Genomic DNA, 10,353 nt, shown 5'->3' on the forward strand with positions numbered 1-10,353 from the left:
GCAAACCTAAAATTATGTTGCATTGTTGACTAAGCAGTTAAAGGAGATAATGACAGAGTGACAGGGGTGCTCTCCAGAGGGCCAGAGTCTTCATATTATTCATATTTATCTTCTTCCCAGGTGATAGCAAGAAAAAGTGACTCTTCTTTCATTGTGTCTCCCAAGCCTCCTTATTGACTTGGTATAGCCCCTACTGAACTACTGATCTTTCACCATCTCTGCTGGGATGGACTTAAAAGAGAACTCCCAGCAAGAATTTGCAAGATATCCATAAGCATTGTTATTTTTTGACCAGTTTTATTCTGGCTTCATTGTGGCCACATTCTTGTCTCTTAGCTTTTCATCTTTATTCACTCCCCTGGGGAAGAGTTGGACCTACCTATTAGAGCATCTTTTCCAGCATTCCCCATGCCTGTCACTTGTTCTTAATAAACTAAATAAACTCATGGTTGGCTGAAGCATCCCTTCAAGATTTCATCCTGGAGGGTCAGCCTGTCCTGTATGGTTATGTGTCAGGTACTTTCCAGTCCAGCCATATTACCTTCAAAGCAAGTTGACACTGCTGAGTTACTGGTTACTTAATTAAGCCTCCCAGCCACCAGACTACAATCAAGAACTTAGTGTCACAAATTATGTAAGGTAAGTGGTGTTATCTCTATTTTAAGCATGAAAAATTCAAGTTTTGAAGAATTTAGATGACTTGCCATAGTAGCACAACTATGGTTAAGTGAAAAGTCATGGTGTATAGATTATATTCACTGATGAAGGGGTAATAATCCATTTTTCTTCTTCCTTAATGCCATTCCTTATATCTCACCCTTCGCAGTAAGTCCTCAAAATGTTAACAATAATCATAACCATTCATATTTCTGTCACAGTGCATACACCATATTTTTATGCATATTATATTATTTGATCTTTTTGTATAGTCTTGTCAAAATGAAGAACAATTGCTTATGCTGTTTTCCTAATGAGGAACACAAGGCTCACTGGTACAGAGGTGGAAGTAATGGAGCCAAGCAGAGAAAGGCCCAGGCTTTGTGGAACTTGATGCTTGTATAATTATGGATATCTTGTTTTAGAAAAATAATGCAGAACTACTAACACAAAATTAGGCATGTAAGTGAATATTTATTTGAAATGAAAAAGAAATTGCAACAAGTTACAAACTTACAAAAGCTTATGAACACATTAAATATCATGAATCCCAGAAAAAAAATAACACACTTTATTATTATTATTTTAAATACCTTCATAATACCTTTTTAATATTTTGTGGCTAATTATTTTTGATTGTTTCTTCTTATGACTATAATTTTTTATATCATTTCTATAGAGAGAACAGAAGGATAATTCAGTCTTTGCTCTAGCATGATTGATCAAAAATTTAAAGTTATGATTGGTAGTTTAGGAAAGATTATTTCCATTTCCATAACTTATCAGTAATGCCACATCTGTCATGTCCTCTGCAGTTTCTGGCTCAGGTGGTGCTACATGCCTGGGGCAAGACCTTGGAGAGTTCTAGCCCTTTGATTTTGATTTCATGGCACCTTATTGCAGCCTCTTAGTCACTGATCCATCTTTATCAGGTCCTCACCACCCCCACTGTGTCTGTCCTGGGTTCATGATATGGCCATGAAGCCTTGAAGGCTGGCCCCAAGGAGGTTGCTGTGCAGTGTCTGGTTGATATTTCTCCCTGAGGTTAAATTTGGGATCAATTAGCCTGATGAGTGCAACCAAGGGCAGGTAATCAGTGAGGGTTGTCCAGATGTTGATGTGGTAGGTCCTTAAGACCACCACCAGGGCACAGACAGCATTCCTGGACCAGAACAGTGCTGCTTATCTCTATGCCAAAGTGGGGTTCCTGCTTCCTCTCCTCATCCCAGGAGGAAAGTGTGCTGAGCTTTGGAAGGGGCTCTTGCAAGTGTTGACCTAAAGTTTAAGCTTCAAGAGTTTTATGGTAGATTAGCCTTTATTGCCAAGCTAAAAAATGATTTGCAAGTTAGATATTGGGCCTCCAATTTCTTGCTTCTCAATACCTTCCTAAAGGTGGACCAAGAAAAAACTTTGTAGAGGCCTGTGGGGAAGGAAACATAATTAGTCCACTTGTTCTTCTGGATTCTTTACACATCCACGGTGACATCATGTTGGGTCTCTAGAGAATTACTGTCATTGAATTGCCTCTTGTCAGGTTATGCTTTGGAACTCCTTAAATAAATAGCCCCCAAAAACTTTTCCTGGAGTCTAACATGAGGCTGTCATAGAGGGTGCCCTCTGTCATGATGACCTTTAATTAGCCATCATTTTTTAGCCATCAGCTTTGTGTAGCTTAAAGCAATGCTTTCCATTAGAACTTTCTGTGTTCTATGTTTATAATGTGCAATATGGTAGCTACTAACCACATGTGGTTGTTCAACACTTGAAATGGAAAGTAAGGCTAAGGAACTGATTGGATATTTTATTTTATTGTAATTCATATGAATTAACATTTAAATAGCCTCTTGTGACCAGTGCCTACAGTATTGGATAGATCAAACTCAGATTATTGAAACAGTGATAGCCAACCTGTATGTAAGAGACTTTCCTCGCTCAGGTCAATTTGAACCACATATGGTCAGTTTCTGGTAGTAAACGAGTCTATAGATTTTTCTGAACAGTATTTCCTGCCCTGGACCAGGGGTCACTAGGGAGTGAGTCAGATTAGAATGGTGTCATTGAAGAGAAGAGCAAGATATGGACATGATAAATTTATCTTGGGAAAAGTTCATTTAGAGGGGCTGCAATTGGAAGAAAAGTAGAATTGTGGGACTAGGTGACCACACATTTCCAGGTTGGTAACATTCATAGGGGATTTGCAGAGGGAAGCAAAGTCTTCCATAGTCACTCACTGGAAATTTAGTAGAGGAATTCAGATCTCTGTTAAATTAGCCTATCTTTCATCATGAGATTTAATCACATTATCTCGATGCAGTACTTTTTACCTTGTTCTCTCTTAAGAAGATGTTTTGAAGATCAGTGAATACTGCATTAACTTAAAACAAGTGCAATGTTCACTGATCACTGACTCAGAGAAATTAAAAAGCAACCAACCAAACAACTGGAGTTTAAGGTAGAAAGTACACTGTTATCCCTTTATAAAACAGGAATTTTGGATCAAGGAAGGATTGACAAGATGTGGATAATAATACATTCTTCTTATACTCTCTGCCAGCAATCTTATATGTGCTTTGCATGTGTCCTTTTATTTTGTCTTGATGACACAGCTAAGGGTTAGATATTTTCCATCTGCATTTTACAGATGGACACATTGGGGTTCCGAGGACTTAGGAGATGCCCAGCATCACCAGGTCAGCAGGACAGAGCTGGACTGTGTCCCAGAGTAGCTAGGACCCTTAACCATAATACAGAGATATTACCCCATGTGAATGGATACCATCGGGCTTTCTTTTTTTGTTTTTTAGCATATTGTAAGTTTTCATAAGTAAATATAGTTTTAAGAAAATAGTAGGCAGCTGATATTTGAGGGACTTTGGACTGTTCAGTGAAGATTTTCTATGTAGGAAAAACTCATCAAATGTTAGAATTGATCTACTTTTTGTCAGCCTCTTCTCATCCCTATTTGAAAAGTCTGAATTGTATCCTTACTATGTGCAAGGCATGGCGCTAGGTGCCAGGGTTCCATGGCAAAGAAGTCAGACACAGTTTCTGCTTTTATAGGACTCATACTCTAAACAAAGAAAATGCTAACTTGAACAATTATAAGAAGGTCTGATAAGGTTATGGTAGGACAAAGATAGGGCACTGCAAAAGACAAAGAGAGGGACTAATTCTGTCTGGAGTGAACCGGTGAAGTTTCTATGGAGTGTTTAATTTAATAGGAACCCTGAAGCATGAGTAGGAGCTCATCAGCAGCATGGTGGTCTCACCAGAGCCTGGGCAAGTGCTCATGCGCCTAAACTGCTCCACTGGCCTCCACCTGCTACTATTTATCACGTTCCTTTGTACAGGGTTAATTAAAGGACTAAGATGAAAGACCACCATTCTAATTTGGAACATCTGGAGACATCAGAAGGCCCATTAGAAGACCCTAAACTTCTAATTTTTTCTTTCAAATACTCTGAAACAAAATCCACCAACTTATGAATACTATCATTTTTTTGGTGGTGGAATTCCACAGGACTCCATTTTGTTCACCATTCTTGAAGCATCAGTAAAATAATAAAGATGATTCCCACTCCCTCTTTTTTTTTTGAGATGGAGTCTCACTCTATTGCCCAGGCTGGAGTGCAATGGTGCGCTCTTGGCTCACTGCAACCTCCGCCTCCCGGGTTCAAGCAATTCTCCTGCCTCAGCCTCCTGAGTAGCTGGGATTCCAGGTGTGCGCCATCATGCCCGACTAATTTTTGTATTTTCAGTAGAGACGGGGTTTCACCATGTTGGTCAGGCTGGTCTCGACCTCCTGACTTCGTGATCCGCCCACCTCAGCCTCCCAAAGTGCTGGGATTACAGGTGTGAGCCACCGCGTCCGACCCACTCCCTCTTTTTTCAGAGAAAAAACTGGAACCCAGAATGAGTGACCTTGTAAGTGAGTTGCTGGCAGTTTCTACCTTTGCAGAGACCAAGTTCTTCCATCTACATGACCTTATGTTGTCCTCCCAATACCCCAAGGCATGGATGTTTTCTTCATCTTTCAATGAGGGAGGTGACTGTCTCAGAGAGGAACAGTGAGCAGACCAAAGTCTCAGAGCGTGAAGGGCTCAGCTTGAGTCCCTGCCCAGGGTGCTGTTAACCCGGAGGCTGGAAGAGCTTGTTCCGTGACAAAGCCTCAGATCTGAGTGCCCTGGGTTCCCCCTGGGTCATAACTTGGTTCCTTATGTTGCTCCATGTTGCAGAATTCATGCTGGACTGCACCCTGCCCCCTTCAGGGAGTGCAAAGATAGCCCTTGGAGGGGGATGATGGAGGAGGAGGCAATCAGGTAATGAGAGGCCATTCTGACCTTGTGGGAATGTGGTGCCCCTGGTGAGGGTACAGGAAGAAAGTGAGCATCCCTGGGAATCTCAAACGAAGAAGGCCAGACCAAATCCCTGTACTTACAAAATGCGCTAGGAAATATGCCTCAGTTAGTAGGCATGACGACTTCTGAGCCCTTGTGTTTGTATCTGTAGAAGAAAAATATTTTCAAATATTAACTGGTGAAGTTTTATTTTTAGAGATATATTTTTTTCTTTCAATTACTTCCACCATTAATATTAAACCATGAATCTCAGTTCTCTTGCTACAGGGAATGCAGAACCTCAAAAAACTCAATGATACCAAAGAGTTATATTTATACTTCTGCATTCCAACGTAGAACATTGAAAGATGTGGAATTTAATTGCAAGGGCTAGTCTCTTCAAAAAGGAGTGGTTGCCTAATCGCCAGCATTCACAGCAATTATGTTGGCAAGTAATGTTTTAAAGCTTACATGGATTGTCTATTTTAACCTCACTATTATTATTCCAGTCTTAAAGATGAGGAAGTTGATGCCCAGAGAGAGGTTAATTAGCTTGTCTAAGGTCACTTATCTAAGAAGTGGTAGAGCCAGGATTTGAGCACAGGTGTTTGGCTTTGAGCCCATGCTTAATCACTCTGCACATTATCTCATATGCTGGGTATTCTGCTCATGGTAGGGAATACAGCAGGGAATAAGACTGCCAGGCTTCCCTCAAGAGGCTCATTGATTGAGTCTTTCACTGTGGGTCTTTTGAAATTTCATTTGGGCCTTGCAAAGCAGGAAAAATCAAGAGTCCTTATTTTACTCATGAGAAAAAGAAAGTAAGAAAGAGGGAATTGTCTTACTCAAGGTCATAGAAAGACATAGTTGCAAGATGGGATTAGAAACCATATGTCTCATCAGCACCCTACGTTCTTTCTGTGCCCTGGGAGCACACTCCATTTAGCAGACTTGCAGCTAGTGTTAATGTCTGGACAATTAACCAAAACTTCCTTTGGGCTGGATCTCCAGAGCCCAAGAACACTGGTGGCCAAAGGATGGTGTCTTGTGAAAGGAGGGCAAGCAAAATTGTAGGACAAATTTTGCTTTGGGATTTCGGTTACACCTGCAGGTAGAGTGTCCCTGGTATAAAGGTGGATTCTGGGTCGGGGGAAGGTCTGTGGATAAAGGGATTTGTGGGTGAGTTCAGAGAGGCAGAGACAGAGATTCACGGATTTGGTGATGGGATGTGGTGATTGGGAGGGGAGGAGGGCTTTTCTAATCAGGACTTTTATGGAAATTGCCCTTGGTCAAGAGAAGGGGCATGTTGGCAACATGGCCACCAAGAAAAAAGAAAGGAGAGATCCAGCACAGTTGCTGGTAAGAGACTCTTCTGCTGGGCTCCCACAAGCAGCTCTAGGATCAGGCCTGGATATGAGATATCTCTTACCTCTTGCGCTTTTGAAGTGTATCTGATGAGCAGACTATCCCACAGAAGGATGAACAGCACTGAAATCCTTTCTGGCAATCCTCCTGCATTGTACACAGTTGAGTACAGTTTTCAGGTACCGATATGCAGGGTGGAGGTTCCAAGATATCCTCTGAAACACAGAACAAGTAAGAGAAGGGCCTCACCAACAGGCTGGAGTAATGTTCAGAACTCAGAAAGCCCAGGGAACTGCCAGGAAACCTGCCACCCTCATCTGCCTTGCGTGGTTCCAGGGCGGTGGCATCAGGTTTTGTCCTCAGCTGCTGCCTTCGTCTGAATTCTGAGCAGGGAAGCAGGGCATGGATATTTTTTGATCAAGAATGGAGTTCGGTAGAACTCTGCACCCGTTGGTCATTCACCGTCCTTGTAGTTCAGATGCCAAGTCCCCACTGACTATGGTTGGGTCGATATCAAGGGTATTAATGGTGTATGTGGTGAATAAGAAAGAGGTTTGTACGTTCGTTCTGCACTCACTCATTGTGTGTTCTTGAGCAAGTTGTAGAGCTTCTTGTTAACAACATAGTTTACCCTGGGGTTAACCTAACGTGGGTTATTTGTGTATAGGAATAATGAGTGAAAGGTAAGTTTTGGTAAAGGATGAAGACCAAGCAGTAAACTGAAGGTACTGGATCAGAGAGTTGGGACCCAATTCACAAGTAAGTTCTGGGAGTGACTTCTTTCATGGTAAGAAGGGTGGGGATTTCAGAATGGGGTTCAAAGATTCAGCTTCTTTTTCTTCTTTTGTGTCTCTCAGTCAGGAGGCCAGAGCACTAGGATGCCCCACTTTCTACTGTTAGAGAAGACTAAGCATGTTTATGTTGACTTCCTATTTCCTCCCTTACCCCCAAGTATTTCAGTTCAAAGCTAAGACCTACCTGCCCTGGGAGATTCTTCCCTAAGGCCACAACCCACAGTCTCCTTTCTATTCCTGAGCTCTAAGGATGGGCCCCATTAACTTCTTTCCCCAAGCCCTTCCAGGTCCTAATTTTTGTACCTTGTGACTCTCCCTTTCTTTGGGGGCAAAAGTCAAAAGTGGGGCATTCTATTGCCCATCTGTGGGTCTATTGCTCTGCAAATATTTGCAATTAGAAGGAAATCTATAGGATATTATGATGATTTGAAAGGAATGAATGAAGAAAGAGGTCATAACTATAACTGTAGAAGCAAATGGCACCAGAATTGGGGTAAAAGAAGCTGAGGTCCAAGCTGTTGAGACAATTTAACAGAGACCAATAACTAGTACTCACCCCTGGCCTCTCAGCTATTCTGTATCTCACTGGGGCACTGCAAGAAATTGGAACTAGTCCACACTTTGAAGAGCTTGGGGCTCAAAAGAGCAGTTTAGGGATAGACACCATGATCCAGAGATCTCAGAGAGGTCACCCTTTTCAAGTCTTGACCCCTCTTCTGGGTATCTGGTCCCATCTTCACTCACAGCACTTACCAGTCTTTTAGAAAGCCTCTTTGTGCCTTTCCCCAAATTCTGACTCTTCATTTAACTCTACCCTGGGCACTCCTATTTTCTTGTAGCTTGCTTAGTCCCTCTTAGTCCTACAAACCTGCATGACTTTTCTGAAACTTCTAAAGCAGGATCTAGCCTCCCCAGACACATGAGCTACCACACATATCCCTCTTCTGAGCCACCAGTATTCTGAAGATGTTTTCCCCATAGAAGAGTGGATGTATGATGAATAACAGTTCTTTTCCCACTTGGTATTGGTTAAGGTCAACATTACTATAGCCAGAGCTCTTTTGAGTTGAGCTGGGCAGTGGTGGCTACTGAGATGGACTCTACACTTTCCCATTGATGCTAATTACCGGTGATTGTGTAGTACCTCTGGAGTTTGTAAATGTGGAATAAAATGCAAAACTTCCTTTCCTTCCTTCCCAAAACATCCTCCAAGGCCAAGGTTATGTAGATTCCAGCTTGAGTTCTACCAACTTTGTTGTCTCTCTGTTTTAATGCTTGAAAAGTGAATCCAAGCAGCCATGGGCAGCAAGACTAAGCTGGACGATGAGGCTAATCACATTTACGGCATTTAATAGTACTGAGCATTTACCATGGTTTAGTAAGAGTGAGCTATGTCTGCATGCATTATCTGTTCTCCTCCAACGATCCCCATATAATTGTATTCATTATAAGGATAAAAACCTAAGACCCAGATACTTTGCCCAAGGTCACTCAGCAACAGAGCAGGGATTCAAACCTAGATCTTGCCAATAATAAAGCTTGGGCCCTTGAACATGATACTGTATTTTTCCAAAAGGTGTGACAGACTGTCAGCCCTCAGATCCTCTCCTGTCCACAAATGTTACTTCCCTCCTTGGGCCCAGACCCAGCACCTACTCAGAACACGCTGCTTGGGACTCCCAGGCACCAGCTGCAGTGCTAGGCAGAACACCACCAGGAACTGGAGAGGCAGCACAGGCTTCATGGTGCCAGTGGGACGGGTGAGTAAGTTCTGGCCAAGGATTGCTGGGTTTGACCAGGCACTGCTGTGAGGAGAAGAGAAGGAAAGAGGGCAAAGTGGAGGCCCAGTGTGACTAGCCTTTTGCCGTGTACTCCAATCAAAACAGGCAGGGCAGAAAGCCAAGCACCTCCCAATCACACCCACTCCAGGGTCATGTAGTGTTTTCATATCCTCCTTTATCCCTCTAGTCTTGACCTTGCTATCTCTTTCATCTGTATCTAGATCTTATTCATATCCCTTAACATTTTAAATAATTTTTCCCTGTGGAAATTGTACATGTCTTTGTTATATTTATTCACAGAGGATTGAATTTTTTTTTTTTTTTTTTTTTTTTTAGGTGGAGTCTCGCTCTGTCACACGGGCTGGAGTACAATGGTGCGATCTCGGCTCACTGCAGCCTCCTCCTCCTGGGTTCAAGCAATTCCTGAGTCGCTGGGATTACAGGTGTGTACCACCACGTCTGGCTAATTTTTGTATTTTCAGTAGAGACAGGGTTTCACTGTGGTTATTCAGGCTAGTCTTGGACTCCTGATCTCAGGTGATCCGCCTTCCTCAGCCTCTCAAAGTGCTGGGATTACAGGTGTGAGCCACCGTGCCTGGTCTGAGGCTTGAAGTTTTAAAAGGAAATTGTAAATGGTATCATAACTTTTCAATTAATTCCTTTTGTTTACTGCTCATATAGAGAAGTTAACTTTCCAGTTGGCTCAAAAATCTCCATCATAACAGTTATTTGACCTCACTGAAACCAACAAACATTGACTCTTCACTTCCCTATTTTGTAGTCCTCCTCTCTAGGTGATTACTTTTCTTTCTATCAATGTAGGATTCAGAACCTGTCATTTAAATCTTCTTGCTTGAATCTGCCTACAAAAACTGCAGCCCTGAGTGAATCCAACCATCAATTTCATCGAAACTTGAACCTAGGCAGGTAATTGTTGCTGGGGGAAAATAATTCCACCGCGCTACTAAACAGCACAATAGATGCGCCATCACCAAACCAAAAGGGGTCTGGCAGTCTTACTAAGTTTCTTCAGTAAGCCAGAGTTCCCACTCTCTACAAATACTATTTCAAACTTGCTTTCCTCTCTTTAAACCTTGGATCTTTTCTTCTTTCAATCAATCTGTAGCTAGTTAGCTTGCTAAATTCTCCCATAGAGAATCGTATGCAAATAAGAACAGTTATAGTTTTCTTCTTCAAACTTTAAGCCATTTTTAATGCCTCACTGTGCTGGCTAGGCCGCTGAGTATATCATCATATGTAAGTGGTGATAGTGTATATTTTTGTCTGATATCTGATTTAAAATGAAAACTTCTTGTTTTCCCTTTTAGAAATGTCTCCACTTTAGTTTCTCATAAGCACCCTCTATCAGGTTTAGAAAGTTTTCTTTCATTCCTAATATAACAAGAAATTTTAAATTAG

At 42.0% G+C, this 10,353-nt stretch overlaps 1 protein-coding gene across 1 annotated transcript; it reads right to left on the minus strand.

Annotated features, from left to right (window-relative positions):
- Positions 1 to 1,111: 1,111 nt before the first annotated feature.
- WFDC13 (WAP four-disulfide core domain 13) lies at positions 1,112 to 8,999 on the minus strand. Its single transcript, XM_011928919.1, has 4 exons — positions 8,810 to 8,999; positions 6,424 to 6,574; positions 5,096 to 5,160; positions 1,112 to 2,077 (listed from the first exon to the last, which is right to left on the minus strand). Exons 1-3 carry the CDS (start codon positions 8,895 to 8,897, stop codon positions 5,118 to 5,120), a joined length of 282 nt encoding a protein of 93 aa, XP_011784309.1. The 5' UTR covers positions 8,898 to 8,999; the 3' UTR covers positions 1,112 to 2,077; positions 5,096 to 5,117.
- Between the last annotated feature and the right edge of the window lie 1,354 nt (positions 9,000 to 10,353).

Source organism: Colobus angolensis, unplaced genomic scaffold (genome assembly GCF_000951035.1).
Source record: "Colobus angolensis palliatus isolate OR3802 unplaced genomic scaffold, Cang.pa_1.0 Scaffold8, whole genome shotgun sequence".
Taxonomy (NCBI): domain Eukaryota; kingdom Metazoa; phylum Chordata; class Mammalia; order Primates; family Cercopithecidae; genus Colobus; species Colobus angolensis.